This window comes from Muscardinus avellanarius, assembly GCF_963383645.1.
Source record: "Muscardinus avellanarius genome assembly, chromosome: 12".
Lineage (NCBI taxonomy): Eukaryota > Metazoa > Chordata > Mammalia > Rodentia > Gliridae > Muscardinus > Muscardinus avellanarius.
In genome coordinates this window covers 18,884,478-18,902,606 of record NC_137798.1, presented here as the reverse complement: position 1 = coordinate 18,902,606, position 18,129 = coordinate 18,884,478, and the positions used below count along the sequence as shown (strand labels likewise).

At 43.4% G+C, this 18,129-nt stretch overlaps 1 protein-coding gene across 2 annotated transcripts in view; it reads right to left on the bottom strand.

The window, feature by feature from the left end:
- RYR3 (ryanodine receptor 3) overlaps positions 1–18,129 on the bottom strand; it is a gene marked incomplete at both ends in the record, with an annotated part of 530,337 nt that overhangs the window by 145,867 nt on the left and 366,341 nt on the right. For both annotated transcript variants that reach the window (XM_080708162.1, XM_080708163.1), the window contains 5 exons: positions 281–416; positions 6,115–6,218; positions 7,571–7,700; positions 9,233–9,347; positions 11,630–11,903. In XM_080708162.1, the coding sequence (XP_080564288.1) occupies positions 281–416; positions 6,115–6,218; positions 7,571–7,700; positions 9,233–9,347; positions 11,630–11,903 (759 nt within the window). The remainder of the gene's footprint in view (positions 1–280; positions 417–6,114; positions 6,219–7,570; positions 7,701–9,232; positions 9,348–11,629; positions 11,904–18,129) is intronic.

Sequence of the window (18,129 nt, the reverse complement as noted above, 5' to 3'; positions counted from 1 at the left end):
TCATTTGCTGATGGAAGAAAAGCTTTAGAGCAGTTGCAAATACAAACCCATTCAAGAGTTTCTTGCTGGATCTGGGACTAAAGCTCAGTGCTTTGTTCCTGGGTTTTACTCTTGATCCTTGTCTGGCCTGATTATCCCTGATATTTTTCATCTTAACTGCCAAACACCTGCACAATTTATTATACTTATTGATGAGAAGTAATAAAGGTTCCCTTTTTCCTTATATATATCCATGATTTGCCATCCTGGGTCTGAAAGGCATGGAAAGCATGGGACTCACTGTTGACGAAGACGGCAAACCTCAGGAAGGACAAGTAGCGCTCCCCTTCAATGGGGTTCCAGCCAACGTCAGGGTATCCCTTGGCCAGAAGCATGGGGCAGCTCTGGAGACCACAGCCTGCCAAGTAGGTCACCACCTGCCAAGAAAGTACAAAAGTAAATGTCCATGAACACCCATTAGGATGGCTACTACATTAAAAAAAAAAAAAAAGAACCAATCAACCACAAAAAAAATACTGAGCGAATGGAGAAGTTGGAGCCCTTGGGAACTCTTGGTGAGAATGTAAAATGGTGCAGCCATTGTAGAAAACACTATGGTAGTTTTTCACAGAATTAAAAATAGAATTACCATGTGATCCAGTGATTCCACTTTTGGGTACGTACCCAGGAAGATTAAAATCATAGTATCAGAGAGATCTGCAAAATCCATATTCATAGCAGCATTATTTGCCATAGCTAATATGTGGAAGGAACTTGAGTATCTATTGATGGATAAATGGATAAGCAACATGTGCTATATACATACTGTGCAGTATTACTTAGCCTTAAAAAGGAAAACCCGGTATATCTGTAACATGTGTGAAACTCAAAAGCCTATGCTAAATGAAATAAGCTGGTCATAAAAAAAATACTGTATTATTATACATATATAAGGCAGGTGAGAAAACTCTAATGACAAAGGTAGAATGTTAGTTAGCAGGGTTATGGGGAGGCAGAATGAGGAGTTATTGTTAAATGGGGAGCTTTACAACATGGGAAGAGTTACGGAGATGGATGGTGGCAATGCTAGCACAACATTATAAAGTATGGAATGCCACTGAACTGTGCACTTAAAAACGGTAAATGCTAAATTCTGTATTAACTATTTTAAAAACAAAATTGGAAGAATTATATGCATATATATATATATATATATATGGCAAAAAAGTGTTCCAAGTTTTATTTTATTTTATTTTTTGCAAAATAGCCACAAGTCCTGTTCTTCTGGGAACTGAAGGGCATTTCTTTCTCTACAAACGGTAGAGGGCTCATGACTTTTAAATAATTCATTCTATTTGTAAGTAAAGCTTCTAATCTACTTTTTTCTCAAATAATTAACAAGATTGATTATTATTGTTATATAGGAATAAACTGTAAGTTTCTAGTTTTTCCCCCATTAAGGCAGTAGGGCATTGCTACTTAGACATAAGTCTAAATAGGGTGTATCTTTTTTATACTTTTACTTATTTTTTTGTTTTGTGATTTTTGAGGCAAGGTCTCACTAGGTTGCTGAGAGTCTTGCTACATTGCTGAGGTTGCCCTTGAACCTACAATTCTGTCTCAGTTTCCCAAGTACTGGTATTACAGGCATATACTGCTACCTCTAGCTAATAGGGCGAATCATGATGGGTAAAGTGAAAGAGAGGAGCCCTTTGTGGGACCTAGGCTGGCCATCCTCATTTGGCCAGGTCCTGCAAGGCCAACATGCTCAGCTGCTGATTGACTGAGTGGACCCTTGAGTAATAAGGGATCCTGACTCACACTGCATCAAGAGTAAGCTCCCCTAAGCCACAGGAGGCAACCAGAAAGACGTCCATTAAAACCCAGGATTGTTCTATCTGTTTCCAGGTTACCAGACAACTGTCACAAGATCTCAGCTTAGATTACTTTTCAACAGGTGTAAGGTTAAAAAGTCTGGCAAATGACCTTTGTTTAAAATGGAGTTGCTATTCTAAGTATGCCTTTCATATTTTATATATATGGGGAGAAGAAGAGAAATCACTATGTGCCCAAATCCTCAAAGTCAGAAATGCTGACTTGCTCCATCTGTCCATCCATTCATCTGTCCTCTCCCCTTCTCTTCTTTCCTTTCCTTTATTTTTTTCAGTGCTGCGGAGCCAACCCACTTGCCTCATATGCTAGGCAAGTGCTCTACCCTGAATTACATCCCCAGCCCAATCATTTTCAATGTATAATCCTCAGCGCCTGGCACATGGAAAGTGCTCAGTAAATTCTTGCTAATTCTTGTCAAATACTTAGCATAGTTATTTTGCAAGAACAATAAATCTAAGACAAAAAATATTAATAATATATCATTATTCTTCTTAAACCAATAAGAATACTGTTCTGCTTAGAGGTCAGTTTTTATTTTGTCTTACAAGTGTCAGGGAAATATCAACAGGAAGCAGAATCAGGCAGAAGTTTTAGGACCACAGGTACAAAGCGTTTTATTGGTCAGGAAAATGAGAGAGGGAGAGAGAGGGAGGGAGGGAGGGAGGGAGAGCGAGCGAGAGCAAGACTCTGTCAGTTTGTATGTGTGTGCTGGGTTAAGGTTGCTGTTTAATTCTAATAGACCTAGTTTCTCTGGTGATAATAGAGGGAGGAAATCCAGGATTTTCTAGTCTATTGCTGCATCTCAACTTAGATAATTTGCCAATGTCAGAACAAATGTCTATGGCACTGGGTAGAGCCACCCTAACCTCTTGCGAAGAAGGTGGCCAACTTTATGTCCCTTACAGATGTCCCTGTATGCCCACGTCTCCCCTCTCCTGGCTTGCCTGCCTCCACTCAACAGATCTTACATCCTCCCAGGGAGGCTCAGTGTCTTTATAGAGTAGCATCATTTGAAAAGATGAACTAAGGCTGAGAACTGGGCACTGGATTAAAAAACCTTCCAACAAAGCCTTGTTGTAGGAGACCTGGTAGCTGCTTTTTCATGAAATATAGAGGCTTTTAGTTTCCATTTAAATGAGTAATAGAGTTTGACTGGAGTCTGTTGCACTAGAAGCAGAGACCATGAGTAGATACAGCTGCTAGGGAATAGCTACCATGTAGGAGAGCGATGGGTGGGTAGTGTTAGGGTCTTGGGGGGTGTAGGTGGTATTCCTTTAGCACAGACCCACGGGGCTCAGAAGAGCAAGTTCTAAATTTCTCCTCTGGTCATTTTCACTTACTCTTCTTGCAGCTGAGAGGGCCTGTTAAAGTTAATCCTAAGTTATATTGGACTGAGACTTTTCTGAGGATAATTTTAAAGGGTTACTCCAGAATGTCATCTGTTGTTGGGTAAATCATATTTGACAAGCTCAGTAAAGAGCCTTTTCCTGACTTTGGCTTTTAACTTAATGTTGTACTAGTTCCAACAGCATGTTTACTGAATCTGAAAAATGTTTTTACTTACATATTTTGTGTCCCCCCCCCAAGACTATTACCATTTAAAATATCTCCTTGATATTGCAAAAGATCTTAAAGGGCAAAATGAAGCAACCAACTTAAAGACAAAAGCCTTTGTCTGAATTGTGTACCCCCAAACTTGTATGTTGAAGCCCTAACCCCCAGTAGTTGAGAATGTGACTGCCTTTGAAGAGGTGATTAGATGAAAATGAGACCACAAGGGTGGTGTCCTTATAAGAAAAGGAAACTTGGACATACAAGGACACAGATTCCGAGGCCACCTGAGGACCTGGGAAGAAGCTGGCCATCTGCAAACCAAGGGGATGGAGAGATCAAGTCTGTGATGCCTTGATCCTGGAATTATAGCCTCCAGGAATGTAAGAAAGGAAATGAAAACATGGTCTTTAAGCTGCTGTCTGTGGAACTTTATTGTGGCAGTTCTGGAAAACTGCAAGACCCTCATACCACATCAGAAGTTCCTCCTGCAAAGGAAGCTCTGTAGATACAGGCATTATGTCTTGGTGGGCCCTCCGTAATTATTGGTTAAGTGCACCTGAAACAGAATTTACTAACTCAAACGCTTGAGTAAATTAATGTGGGTAATTATCATCTCATCTTAAGAGATCAGACGTGGTTCTACAGCGTGGCCAGTGATTCCATGCCAAGACTGAACCAGCAGGGTCTTCATAAGTGGTATTTACACTATCTGCATGGCTTGCATGGCTACCTTGCTAAAGGCCACCTGCTGTGCAATCATTTAATCAAGAGATACCTACTCCCCTCTCCCTTTCTCTCTCTTCAACATTTCTTCTTTGAATCTCAACACATTCACTATTTGGAAGAAAAGAATGCATATGTATAATTTTCCCACTCAGCTTTTTAGACACATTTCCTGGGATTTCCTCATCCCTTCTCATGTTTTCCAGTGATTCTGTTATGAGCTGGTGGTTCTCCCGGCTCTGGTCCAGCCATGATCCTCTTCCTGCTCCGGGCCAGGCTCTGGAGTGGTCTTAACTATCACTGTGGCCCCCAGTTGCCCTCCATGTGATAGATCTGCAGCTTAGGAAGCCCTGAGTACTGTGCAGTCAACTTGCCACTTGACACTGCCCTTTGGGAGCCTCAGGACACTTCACATATGATGCAACCAGAAGCCAGCCCACTCCTGACTCCTCAAATTTGTTCACCTCCTGTCCTTTAGAGGAAAAAGTGGGCTGGCTCAACATCTGATTCATGGCTGCTATTTGTTCTGTCAAAGGCCCTGTGGATCCAAACCCTTCTCATGTCCACTGTGTCAATATTAACTAAGCCCGCCTATCCATTCCTTGGATTACTGCAGACACCTCTTAATGCTTCTCCTTGCCTGAAGTCTTGTTTCTGTTCCAATCAGTTCTTAACTGAAGCCAAGATGTGCGTTCTAAAGGACAAACTGTACACCTTGCTCCCTGCCCGAGGACCCGATGGCTCCCATTGCTCTTGGCTCTCTAGCGAGGTCCTAAAATATAATAGGTCTGAGCACAGCCTCGGGAGCCTAGATCTTGATTACTGATTCTGCCACTTATCCCCCGCCGCTGACCTCTGTGCCTCCATCTCCTTGCCCATAGTGGGGGCAATAATAAAAGGCTCATTCTGAGGGTCACATGAACTACTGGGGGCCTGTGCAGAAAGCGGTCTGGTGCTTGGTGGTGCTGCGTGAGTGGGAGCTTCCACTTCTAACAAAATCCGCCCCGCTACTTCCTTCCTCACTTGCTCCCGGGTGTCCGGGACTTCCTGACCGCCCAGCACAGGGCGCTTTCCTCTCTGAGCTCCCACTACTGGACGCATCCCCAGACCCACTAGCTTCTCCTTAGTCCATGTAGCCGCTTTTTCTGAGCGGCCTCCCTGACCCGAGTCAGGTTGGGTGCTCTTCCCCTTACGCTCCCAGACTCGCTAGATAGTGAATGCATGCCCTGTGGCTTGTCCTGCTCCCGCTAGGTTGCTCTTCTCCGTACTTAAAAAGTACATTGTTAAGCCAGGCGTGGTGGCACATGCTTGTAATCCCAGCATTTGGGAGGCTGAGACAGGAGGACTGTGGTCCGGGGAGAGTCTCAGCTACTACTTAGTGAGGAAATAGGGCTGGGGGTAAAGCTCAGAGGTAGAATGTCACTGGGTTCCATCCCAGGTACCGCAAAATAAATAATAAAAAAGTACAATGTTATCTTGCCAGCCACCAAGATGAGGGAATAGTTCCATGGGACGGATGGGGGAGAGATGTAGAAACCAGTTCCCAGCCACCGCCACCATTAGGAGCTCCATTCACAACCCCAATAGAGAGCAGCTTAGTTTTCCTCATTTTTACACAGAAAAGACACTGAATACACAGCCTTCTGCCAGATCTCCTTTGTTTGTCCATGATGAAGACCTTTGTTAGGAGCCACAGGGGTCTGGGGATGTTCCATGTAGGCCAGTGAGGCTGGGCCTCCACATACAAAGAACACAACTGTCCCAATATTCACGTCGACGAGGTCAGCCATCCCTGCCCACAGGACATCCTTTGGTCCTGATCCTGTGCTGCTGGCAGTCACTCACATTCTACCGTATTCTTGCTGCAAGCCCACCAACGTGGAGATGCTATATGGAAACTTAGGTGTTGGCCTGCTTTCTCTCCCTAGGAAGAACGCGACACACTGCCTCCCCGCGGTCAGTTACCTTCTCGAGGTCTGGCTCCTCTAGGCCCAGCGCTAACTCGTTGTTGTCCATCACGGAGGAGGCTGCCACATCCAGTGGGGTGGAGCCCCTCATCGACGGGGAGGCTGAGGAAGGAGGAGAGAGGGAGCAGAGAGGGAGACAAAAGCCAGTGGGTCTGAGCTGACTGCAATGTGTAGGAGTGGGCGGGAGAGGGCAGCAAATACACTCAAACGTGATCTTGCAAATCCAGCAGGGCCACCAGCCCAACTTCAGCAAAGCTCACTTGCTGTCCTTCCTCCCTTCACTCAGAACTGATTATGAATAAGGATTAGAAGAAAATCAGTCTACAGTATTAACTAGGACCATGTATTTTTAAGTGACTTTGTAACAGATTTTCTTTTGGGCCCCTACTTGGTGATAACTCAAAAGATTCAGCTGTTACCTAACCAACTAAGCTCAAATGACTGGGGCATTTCCGGGGCCACTACCTAGAGTTTTAAAATACCCTCAAATAGCACTAGCTCATATAGTTACATTAGGAACACCAATGTCATCTTTGATTTTTTTCTTGGTTTGTTTAACTCTTAGGTTAGACTTCAGAAAAACTTCAGGTGGCATTTTATAAAAGTGTAGTTAGCCTGAGGTTGCATTTGATAAACAAAAGCAACAGGAATTTCAGACTGCCAGTGCATGGATTTGTGTACTGCACAGATTCCTTTGGTTTCCATCCAGAAGAGGGAGCGAGGCATATGTACTGAGTTGCTTTTCTCGTGGTGGTGATGGATTCACACTGTTTATCCACAGTGGCTCTTGGCCAGCATGCCTTGCAGCTAAGGGAAGCGCTTGCTGGTTGGCTGATGGCACATGCATGAACCCCTCAGCCAGTGGTGAAGAAGGCATTAGATCTATGACCTTGGTCTCAGCTTTGCTCCCTGGTTAACTGAGAGGGCTGAATGTCTCGAGATATCTCCTCAGTCCCGGGCAGCCTTTCAAAAACCATGGGCTACTGGTGTCAAGAGAGGGGAAGTAAAATTGTTTGACTGTGCCAACATCTCTGTAATACATGCTGGATGGTATAGAAATCTCTTACGTAGGTTGGAGAGCACAGATCGATCTCTCTCTCTCTCTCTCTCTCTCTCTCTCTCTCTCTCTCTCTCTCATTAAGAGGGTTTCTACCTCCAAGCTACACCTCAAGCCCCTTTTAAGTTTTTTTAATTTGAAGCAAGATCTTGCTAATTTGCTGAGTCAAATGAACATGCGACCCTCCTGTCTCAGCCCCCCCAAGTACTGGCTAGGCACTTGATTTTAGAACAGGGAAGGTCCCCTTTTGTATTCCAAAATACCATTGCTAAAGAAAAACAAGAATAAAAAAATACCACAGCATGCATGTGGCTCCTCTCCCTTTATCTAATTGCTCATCAGAGGCAGTGCAACCCAGGGGCTCATAACACGAAGAAATTATAACATGACAACATACCTAGACCCACACTGCTGTTCTCCAGCAGGTAACTCAGGTGCTCAAACATGGCCTTCTGATTTTGCCGACTAATTCTACAGAAGTAGCAAAGGAAGCGGCAGCAGCTAGCAACCATCTTTGGGAAAGCAATCTGTGGGAGGAATAGGAAGTGTTAGGGAAAATTATCTCTCATAAGGCTTTGCTGAAAAGTCTGACCTCAAAGGGTTTGAGGCTGAAGTGTTGCAGGCCACGAACAGTTTGGAAAATGACTTTTCTCCTTTTTTCTTTTTCCTTCTCAAGACTTATTTATACAAAGAACAGAGTGGAAGACCCCTAAAGGGAGGCTTCCAAAAATATTGAGAGCTAGGTATAGTTCCTGAAATATCTTCCTTGTAAAGCAAAATAGATTTTAAACATGAGCCCCAGTATCCCTGGTTGTCACATGAGAATGTGACCTTGCATCAGACTTCTGCTGTTTCCAGCTAAAAAGGGAGTGGATAGAACTTTGATGGGAAATAATCAGAGAGGGAGATGGGTGATCATAGGATAAATATAGCCCATCAGTAATATTAAAACTCAAGTCTCCTGGGCCAAGGCTGGCCCTACAGTTATGACAGTCCAAAGAGCACCCTGCTCTGTCCCTGTGAGTTTCCTCCAATTACCTTTGTCCTCAATAGCTTCTCTTCTATGGGTCCCCACTGTGCTTGTAATCTCATAATCATATTCATACAATTTAGCCGGGATGTCATTTTTTATTACTGTTGATTGTGCTTGGCTCCCATGCCTAACAAAGTAATTAGCATCTTCATGCCAGGCCACAGCTTATTTTGATCCTATCAATGCTCAATCAATGATGCTAGTGTTAGCTTTGCTAGGGATCCCAGAAAGACCTTGATTTTCCCCTTTCCATCATAGAAGAGGCCTTGCTGAGGCATCCAGACATGTGCCCAGGGATCTTCTAGACAGACTTAGCTTCCCCAAGAGAAGAAAGCCTTGAGAAGGAGTGTGAGCTTGGCTTCTATTCTTCCTTCACATCACCACCCGCCAGTACTGGGGGAACTGCACTGGGGGTCACTCATTCCTAGGGCCTTGGGCTTTGGGATCTTCATTATTTGAAATCACAACCCAACTCCTGCCTTCAGGATCCATGTAACTCTAAGGAGGACTTCATAAACAATTGTTTATTGTTTGTTTGGACAATTTGGGACAAATGCCCAGTTGTGTCCTATCTCCTGGCCTTATGGGGTGCTGGCAAGGAGGCCTGGCTGTCAGGAGCCTGGCTGATGGTTGACGAAGGGCAAACACACCTGGAAGAACCCTGCCAGGCCCATAATCAAGTTCTGTGCTCCTTTAGAACAGCCTGCCCCGACTCAGTGCGAAGCACCTCAGGCTCCCAGGTGGAGCCCAGAGGTATTCCATCTTGGGAAGAGCAGGGCTGCAGGGCACACGAGCTGAGTTCAGCAGCTGAGTGGGCCACAGGATGAGTGATAACACCCAAGCTCAGGAGCTGGAGCTCTTACACTGCCGGGCTGCACCCCGCAGCACTGTCCCTTCTCTTGACTCCTTTCTGGCATTGTGCATACCCCTCCCTGTTCCTAGGAAAAGCAACCGAGGTGACAGACACCAGCCCTGAGCCCCTGCCCCAAGAGCCAAGCTCTGATTAAATTTTCTGTATAACGTTACCTGTGATTTCTCTGTGCCCAACACATTCACCATCACCTCCATCACTGTTTCGTGCATGCCCAGGACTCTCATGAGGTTGGGATGCTGGTAAAACACCTTGTTGTTCATAATATCCCTAGGATAACAATAAGAGAGAGGCTTTGGGACCTGCTTATTTCTAGGCTATAAAAATTCAGGCATGAGAACATACACATGCATTGGGGTGAAGCAGCTGTGTAAAAATGACAGGACAAAATGATAAGAAGGCATTAGGTCATTTGGAATATATGTGGAATATCTTTTTTAGCTTATAGCAATAAAGGAGCATAAGAATATTTCTAAGTACTTGCTTTCTGTCTCTGAAATGTTTCTTTCTAATGACATTTAACACATTTGTCCCTCGGTCCTTTTGCTTGTAAGAGTTTTGGAGACAGTCCAACTCACTGGATTGGTATCCCTCTACGTATTCAGGGATTGCTGTTTTTCTTCTTTTGTTTTTATATCTATGTCTCTCTGTACTTTGGTTAAGTACATGAGGGGGCTGTACTCTTTTCTTAAAGCAGTTTCATATTAGGTACCATGAAATGTGTGTACAACAGTCTTTACAGCCTGATGACATTAACACATGAAAACAATATGTCTTAAGTAATTCAGTATAAATTCACATAATGCAACTACAGGCAAATAAAGCTTTTGAAATATAGAGGTGGCTTCTTTTTTTTTTTTTTTGCAGTACTGGAGATTGAGCCCAGGGGCATTCTACCTTTGAGCTATACCCCCAGTCTTATTCTTTTTTATTTTGAAACAGGGTCTCATGGGGTTGATGAGAGCCTTACTTCTTGCTGAGGTTGTCCTCAAATCTTCGATCCTTCTATATAGCATCCCAAGTACTGGGATTACAAGCATTCATCACCATGCCCAGCCAGAAGTGGCTTGCTAAGTGATCATGCACCTTTGCACCTTGCTGGATGTTTATTTTTCCCCTTCCATCCTCCAGGGGCTGCACGAGGTGCTGACTACAACCACCTGGTACTGTTGCTGCTACGTCTACTACAAAGGCGGAGGAGACTGATGCTGCAGCTTTCACCCATTCTCATAGAAGTCTCTTCATTTCTATTATTAAATTCCTCTTTGGAAATGAGTTTGAGGGCCGGGCGTGGTGGCGCACGCTTGTAATCCCCCGCGCTTAGGAGGCTGAGACAGGAGGATCGCACGGGTTCAAAGCTAGCCTCAGCTACGTAGTGAGGCTTTCAGCAACTTAGTGAGGCCCTGTTTCCAAATAAAATATAAAAAAGTCTGGGAGTGTAGCCCGGAGGTAGAAAGCCTCTGGGTTCCACCCCCAGTACCACCACCACCACCAAAAAAAAAAAAAAAAAAAAAAAAAGAAATGAGTTTGAGGAATTCACACATCTCCCCACCCTCTGAGGATCCTCAAAGACCCTTTCCTGGACCTTAATGATGCTCTTGTACTTGCTAGCTCAAAGATGATGGGGTGGAATGTTACTTCTGACTTCAATCAAGTAAAATTGTTGGCTGGTCAGTGAACCTTTTTGGGCCTTGGTTTTCTCATCTGCAAAATGTAAGCACTCCATTACATAAGTAAGGAAAATATTCTGATGTCGAACATGTTACGAGTCGTTTTGACTCCGTGGCTTTAAGACAGAGCCATAAATAAAGGTGTCTCACAGAACAAAATGATCTTATGGGTTAGACCTGAGGATAAAGGAGAACGTTGACCAAGTGACAAACTTTGTCCAGAAGTTTAGTTAAAAGCTCAAATGGAGAACATTATGCTAAGTGAGATTAGTCAGTCACAAAAAGTAAGAAATCGGATGCTCTCCCTAATATTGGGAAGCTAGGGAGAAAATGGGTCATAGGAGGAACTCTAGAAGGAGAATCTGTAGATTAGCAAATAAGGCACCTAACTGAGAGGGGTGAGAGGGGGGAAGAGGGAAATTCCCTAATGTACATGATGTATACTCACAAACACATCAAAGTCAATCACTAAGCCAAACATGAGCAGGAGAGAGGGGGAGGGAATGGGGTGGGAATTGGGGGAGGAATAAATGAGTGATGTGTGCATGTGTGCCTCCACCATCTTGTACCCCATTAAGATGCATGACTACAATGCATCAGTAAAATAAATAAAAAAAAAACTCAAATGGTTTCTGACTTGGGTTGAATACACCGTCTCTTCAGATATTTTCATGGGGCTTTTTTTTTTTATAACATTCAAACTTTTCTCCAAAATGCCTCTACCTTCCTTTCAGTATTGTCTCTTCACTATAAGTAGCAGGTAGTTTGGGCTCTCAGGTTCCAAAGATGACTCATTTGGCAGAGATATATAATCCTTGAAGGCCAGAGATCAGGCTCAATCCTCCCTCTTAAGCTCTGGTGAGAGAACTGCACATGACCTACCCCAGCCCATTGATCATGAGCAGCTCTTCCTCCTTCCCCATCCTGACGCTGAGGAGGGACCGGATCTGGCCCAGGGCAGCCAGCAGGTTGATGGTGTCGCTCACGGAGGCCTGGCTGATGGTATAGGTCTTCCGCAGTGCCTGTAGCAGTTCCCCGATGCTGTCATACTGCCTCCGGAGGAGGTTGAACATCATCCGGACCAGCTCTGCATTCTGGATCTGGTTCTCCTGGGCCCAGCAGATCATTGTCTGCGAGACCAGTTCCTTTAGCGTAGCTGGAGGGAGAACAGGAGGGGTCACATATTTGTTTGTTGGTTGAGGTTAAAAATAATTTTTTAAGGGTGGGATATGACATTCACAGAAGTAAAATATTTCATTAAAAGATAAATATACCAGCCATACTATGAGCAAACAATATCACAATTGTAAATTGGGATGCTAAATATTCTTTCTTTTTTTTTTTTTTGGTGGTACTGGGGTTCCTGGAAGCCCTTCTACCTCCAGGCTACATTCTCAGACCTATTTTTACATTTTTATTTGGAAACAGGGTCTCCTAAGCCAGCGCGTGCAGCTGGCTTCGAACCTGCGCAATCCTCCTGTCTCTGCCTCCCAAGTGCGGGGATTACACCACACCCAGCCGGGATGCTAAATACTCTATGTCAACGAAGCAATATCTGAATTGATGCTGAAAATACAATAATAAATAAGACTGTCCTTGCCTTAAGAGATCTTCTAAGCCAATTCTTTGCATTTATTTCTATAATAAGATTTTGTCTTTATTTTATGATACAATGCAGTAAGTACTGCAGTGGAGGTACTTGTAAGCACCATGGGAAACAGTAGGGAGTAATTAGTCCTGGGTGGGTGAAGGCATAAAAGAAAAACACTGGCTGCTGCTTCTTTAAGAGTAAAGCTAATTAGGCACTGGGATTTCTTACTGTAGGAACTATCTCCAAGCAGTTTAAAGACACCACATACCATGAAATGATTAAGAAAAGCCATTGGAGAATTAGCAAAAATTTCAAATGATATAAACATAAACATGTATCAGGAGGTGAAAAGAAGGGGACAGAGGGGCATCTGACCATCTGACCATCGCCCCTGGATCTGATGTGCTTGCCCTGGCCCTTTGGCATGAGTTAGCTGATACTGCACCATGATCTACTTTCCTGAGCATTGAGAGAAAGAAACCACCATGACCTTGAGTTCAGAATTAATCAGGTTCATCCTGGTTGTACAGAAATGCTGCAAGCTACCAGGAAAGGTGCGGTGCCAGAAGCGAGGCTGTTCCTGTGGTGGGACCTTCAGAAGTTGGGCTAGCTGGCCTCTGAGAGCTGCTGACTGGCACTGGGGCAGGAAGAGGATGGGGTGGTGGGGAGATCTGGGCAGGAGGACCCAGAGGAAGGGACGCTGCTGGAGCAGCCAGGAAGGCAGTGCTCCCCTTCTCATGCATTTTCACCTTCCAGAAGATGCCGTGACAGGCGAGGAATGCTGCTCTTAAGTCACAACTGCACCCAAATCTGGCACCGCATATCACGTTCCACAAGGTACAGACGGCATATAGATCCTTGGCTCAGACTGGGGCAAAGCCAGGGCCAAGGGGACAACGAGGCTACTAAGCCCCTCAGTGAAAGAACAAGGCATAAGCTCAGCCGGTGCTTTTTCTGCAGCCTGCCCGGCCCCTGTGGTCGCGTGTTCTACTCCCTATCGCTCTATACGGCAGATGTCTGCTTTACACACTGTCTTGGCTCATCATAATGACATAAAAATAGGACTCGGTTACCAAAGCTCTGAAAGAGATCTCCATGTAAAGGATTAATTTAACTTCCTGCTGTGTCTATCAACCCTGTGGGTGTTTTCGGTTCAGACAGGAGACATAAGCTGAAACACTTAAAAAAGGATACCCAAGTCAGAGAGAAGCACAGCCGAAAGATGTTTTTAGGCGATCTCACTGAGCAAGGACTGCTGACAAGTAGCTGTAGGTTAGATCATATCTGTACCCTCCGAGGGGGGCAGTTATTTATGGGCTAGGCAGGGCTTCTTTCAGGAAACTCATTTTTCTCAGATGTAAAAGTTTCTGCTTCTCCTAGTTAATACTCACAGTAGGATTGAAAGCAAGGCAGAAACAGAGACTTTTGCACCCACTATAAGTTTTTATAGCTCTGTAAGTACAACTCCCTTTTAAAGTCTATCTCTTGGCATGAAAGAATTATAGTTCTCACCATGGACAACCAAAGCCTCTGCAGAGATAATACCCATCATCGAAGTCTGCCACTCGGGAAGCAACCATCAGATCAGAGAAAAACGTTAATCAGCTCAAGGACCATCTCTTTTCAACCGGGAGCTTTAGAGACATACCGAAACCATGTAAATATTAGCTTTCCCTTAACCCGGCTTTCCAGTTAATTCAGGTTTTGGGTGTGCTCAGCCTTGCGCAGACTCAAAAATCCAAAATGACATTCATAGCCTAGAGAATAGAATCTCACTAGAGGGCGAAAGGGAAATAGCCTTTAGCCTGAAAGCACAGAGCAGGACCTCATGCCCCAAACACCCAGTCCTCTGTTCAGGCTAGTCTTGATGGTAAGTAGAAGAGAATAGGATGGATAAATAGATCTGTGCAAACAAGTCAACATATAGCTAAAAACTGTGGCCCCAGGCCCTGCCAGGAAAGGCAAAGTGAACCATCATTGGGTGCTGCTGCTGGACAGATGTGATTCAGGGGAAGGCATGGCGTTTAAGGTCATTCGGACAGAGTTTCAGATTGTGAGATCACAAGGTACAGTCAGTTAGGGAACAACAGCTACCAGAAGCAAGAAAACTACAGGGGAGAGAGGGGGCATTCTCAAGAGTCCTGAAAAGCACAGCATATTTTGTGGTCTGACATATGCTGGAGATTCAGCTCCCACCCTCAAACCTGGCTGACTCAATGAATTCTGAGGGTTTAGACACTTTTGAGATTTGAGAAAAATGGAGTTTTTTTTTTTCCTTCCTTCTGTTTGCAGTGTGGGAATGCAACCTAGAGTCTTACATGTGCTGAACAAGTACTCTACCACTAGCTACATTCCCAACCCCAAAATGGAGCTTTAGAACCCTCATTAGTAGCAATGCCATTAGAAATTCCTCTGACTTTAATTAGCTTCCATGTACCAGCACCAGAGTGTCCCCAACCGTACCAGGGTTAAGAGATTAAATAGAACATATTTTCTAGAATGTGTTAGCTTCTCCATCCATCTGAAGACCTGAGGATTAAAATAATTAAAGATACAGCCACGTCTGGCACATAGGATGGGCTTAATTAAGGTTAACTATTACTTCTACTTAAACGAATAGTTCTACAAGTATAATCTGCAAGCTCAGGGGGCCCAAGATCCTTCAGGCCATTCATAAGGTCAATATATATTTTCATGATAATTCAAAGATGTTGTTTGCCTTTTTCCTTGTGTTGACATTGGCATGGATGGTACCAAAGCCGTGGTGGATAAAACTTGCGGTGATTTAGCATGACCCGGGGCAGCAGGGTACAATCGGTCCCTTACTGCCAAATCCACGGAAAGACGCCCAGTGTCACAATAGTGTTCTGAAAGAAGCAGTAAAATGTACTAGTTTTATTAATAATAAATTATTGGGTTTTCATCTTTTTAATATCCCGAGTGCTATGTGCAGTCGGCAGGCACATAGCACTTCCATTGCAGCCCTGTTTCTTGAGGCAAAGGGCTGAGTGATAGAGCCGGAGCATTGGCATTAGCATTCCTAAGCTCATGGGATGCTACTTTTACTTAAAAGAACGATAGGCAGTGGTTAATTACACCTGGATAACTGAGATTTTCTTAAAATTGAAAGAAGTAAGCTTTCCACTTCAAGTGGCCATTTGTTGCCAGGAATAAAATTTAAGCTTTCAAGTGAAAACAAAAATTTTGGAAAATGTTTATCTGTCATTGGAAACCACTGAGTGGCTTCTGATTAACTGAGTGGCTTCTGATTAATTTGTTTGATATTAACAAATGTGACTTAAAATATTTAAAGTGAAGGAAGCTCTGCATTACTCTGGGAACTAATAATTTTCCAATGGCCAATCTGTGATGTTAAAAAAAAAAACATTCATGGCAAAAAAGGGTCAATTAACACACGAGATGTTGGATTTTTATGAAACTATATTCAAAATTACTTTAATACGGTTTCAGATTTTACATGCCAACTAACTTTCAAGAACCTATTACTTACCTTATTTTAACATATTACCAGAAAAGAATATCAACAATTGCATAAGAGACTATGAAAATTCTGCTTTTCTTTCAACTCTATGTCTGAGGACAATTTTCTTCCTAGTCTTTAGAGAATATAAGAATCCAGCTGAACTTCCTTCATTTAAGCCAAGCATTAAAACATTGTCACTCTTTCACTTTTTTTTTTGAAAAACTTTATTTTTATTTTTTCCATTAATATTATTTGTAACATGATGGGGTTTTAAAACTTTTTTTTTTTTTTTTTTGGTACTGGGGTTCCTGGAAGCCCTTCTACCTCCGGGCTACACTCCCAGACCTCTTTTTTACATTTTTTTAAATATTTGGAAACAGGGTCTCCTAAGCCAGCACGCGCGGCTGGCTTCGAACCTGCGTGATCCTCCTGTCTCTGCCTCCCAAGCGCGGGGATTACAAGCGTGCGCCACCACGCCTGGCTAAAACTTATTTTTAAATGAGTTAACAAATAAATATTTTAAAAAATTTATAGTTTTAATTTTTAATTAAGTTAACATTGATATATATAACCCACATAAACTAAAGTTTTGGGAGTCCTTTGTAATTTGTTTTTTGGTACTGAGGATTGAATCCAGAGGCATTCTACACCACTAGCCATTTTTATTAATTAATTAATTAATTAATTTTTGAAACAAGAGTCTCACTAAAATGCTCAGGGTGTTGCTAAGTTGCTGAGGGTGGCCTTGAACCTGGAATCCTCCTGTCTCAGTCTCCTAAGTACTAGGATTATCCACCATGTCCAGCTGGGGTCTTCAGTAAGTTTTGAGCCCTGAAGGCCCTCATGGCCAAAAAATGAGAACACAGAGTCTGCGCTGAGGTGGGGCTGTGATTAGCAGGCAGCTTTTCCTCCAGAGACAAGGAGCCCTGTTCCATCAGGCCGTGTGATTATCACTCAGCTGAGACCTGAAGCTGGAAAGCCATGGCTTAGCAGGATTTCCATGTTTGTTTCTAGATAGGGGGTGGCTTAAAGGTGAATGTAAGAAGAGTATGGCTTCTCACATTGAGAAAGAAAGTGGGGATTACAGAATTGCTATTTTGAAAATTGAATCCTGGCAGTCAAGGGCTGTGGCCATTATCCATTCAGCACCAAAAGGCCCCCTTAGCCTCAAGGGCTCCAGCTGCTCCTCTTCCTTAATTTGGGCTTAAGAGCACCATCTTCAGGCCTATGTATTGCAGAGGCCGCGCTGGCCGTCAGCCTCTGCAGCCAGTGTGAGGCGCAGGGAGGAGAGAGTGGAGTGCAGGCCAAGAGGGGGCACTTAATTCTCAGTGCCCAGCAGCAGCAGCCTCTCAGCAGTGGCCTTGCTGCCATCAACACCGCAAACTGAACTGGGGCTGTCAGAAGGCTTTGCTCTCCAGTCGGTGTGTGTCTCGGGCTCGGCAAATACTTCTTCCACAAGTTCGGCCTGTCCCCTGTGCACAGTGAAGTACTCCAGTTGTGTCTCTTCTGAATTAGCTTTTTAATCACATGGTATTTTCTGAGTATCTGTTAAGAGCCCAAGGTTGACTTAAGGACTCTCTATGAAACTATTTCAAGACACGATTATTACCCCCAGCAGCCTTGTTTGGGAGACTAAATGATACCTGTGAGGCATTTAATGACAAATACAGGTTAGAATAATGGGCAAGACCAGCTTGTCTAAGACATGTAGGAAATAAGACAACTTATAAGAAGGTATGACCTCTATAGTAACACATATGTTCAAAAGAAATTAGAGAAGAGAAACAATAAGATCTTTTCTTTCTTCCAAAGTCTTCTTTTTCCAAAGTCCTTTATGGTCTAATGGAAAAGGTATTACTTTCTTCTGCATTTATTTTGGAATACTACTTTCCTTTAAGAGAGAAGTCACACATATAGTTTCTGTATTGAGTATTATTTTTTCTTATATGAATGGGAGATGATAGCAATTTTGATAGAATTTTTTAATTAGCAAAAGAGGTCACTTCTTGGAATATAGTTGAACTTCTTTTAGGACTAAAGAGAGAAAGATACATTACAAAAAGATACAACTAAATACTGATTTTATTTCTGTTGTTTTCCCAAGTTCATCTTTGGAAATACAAAAAATTAAAAAAAATTAAATAAATTAAAAATTTAATGACAACCCCCCCATTTTTGTATTCATAAGAAATAGGGCCCATGAAGTGGGACAACCCTGCCAAAAGCAAGATAAGAGTGAGGTGGAGAAGTTAGATGTGTCCTTGACCATAATGCACGGCCTTGTTTATCCCACCCAGAACCTCCACC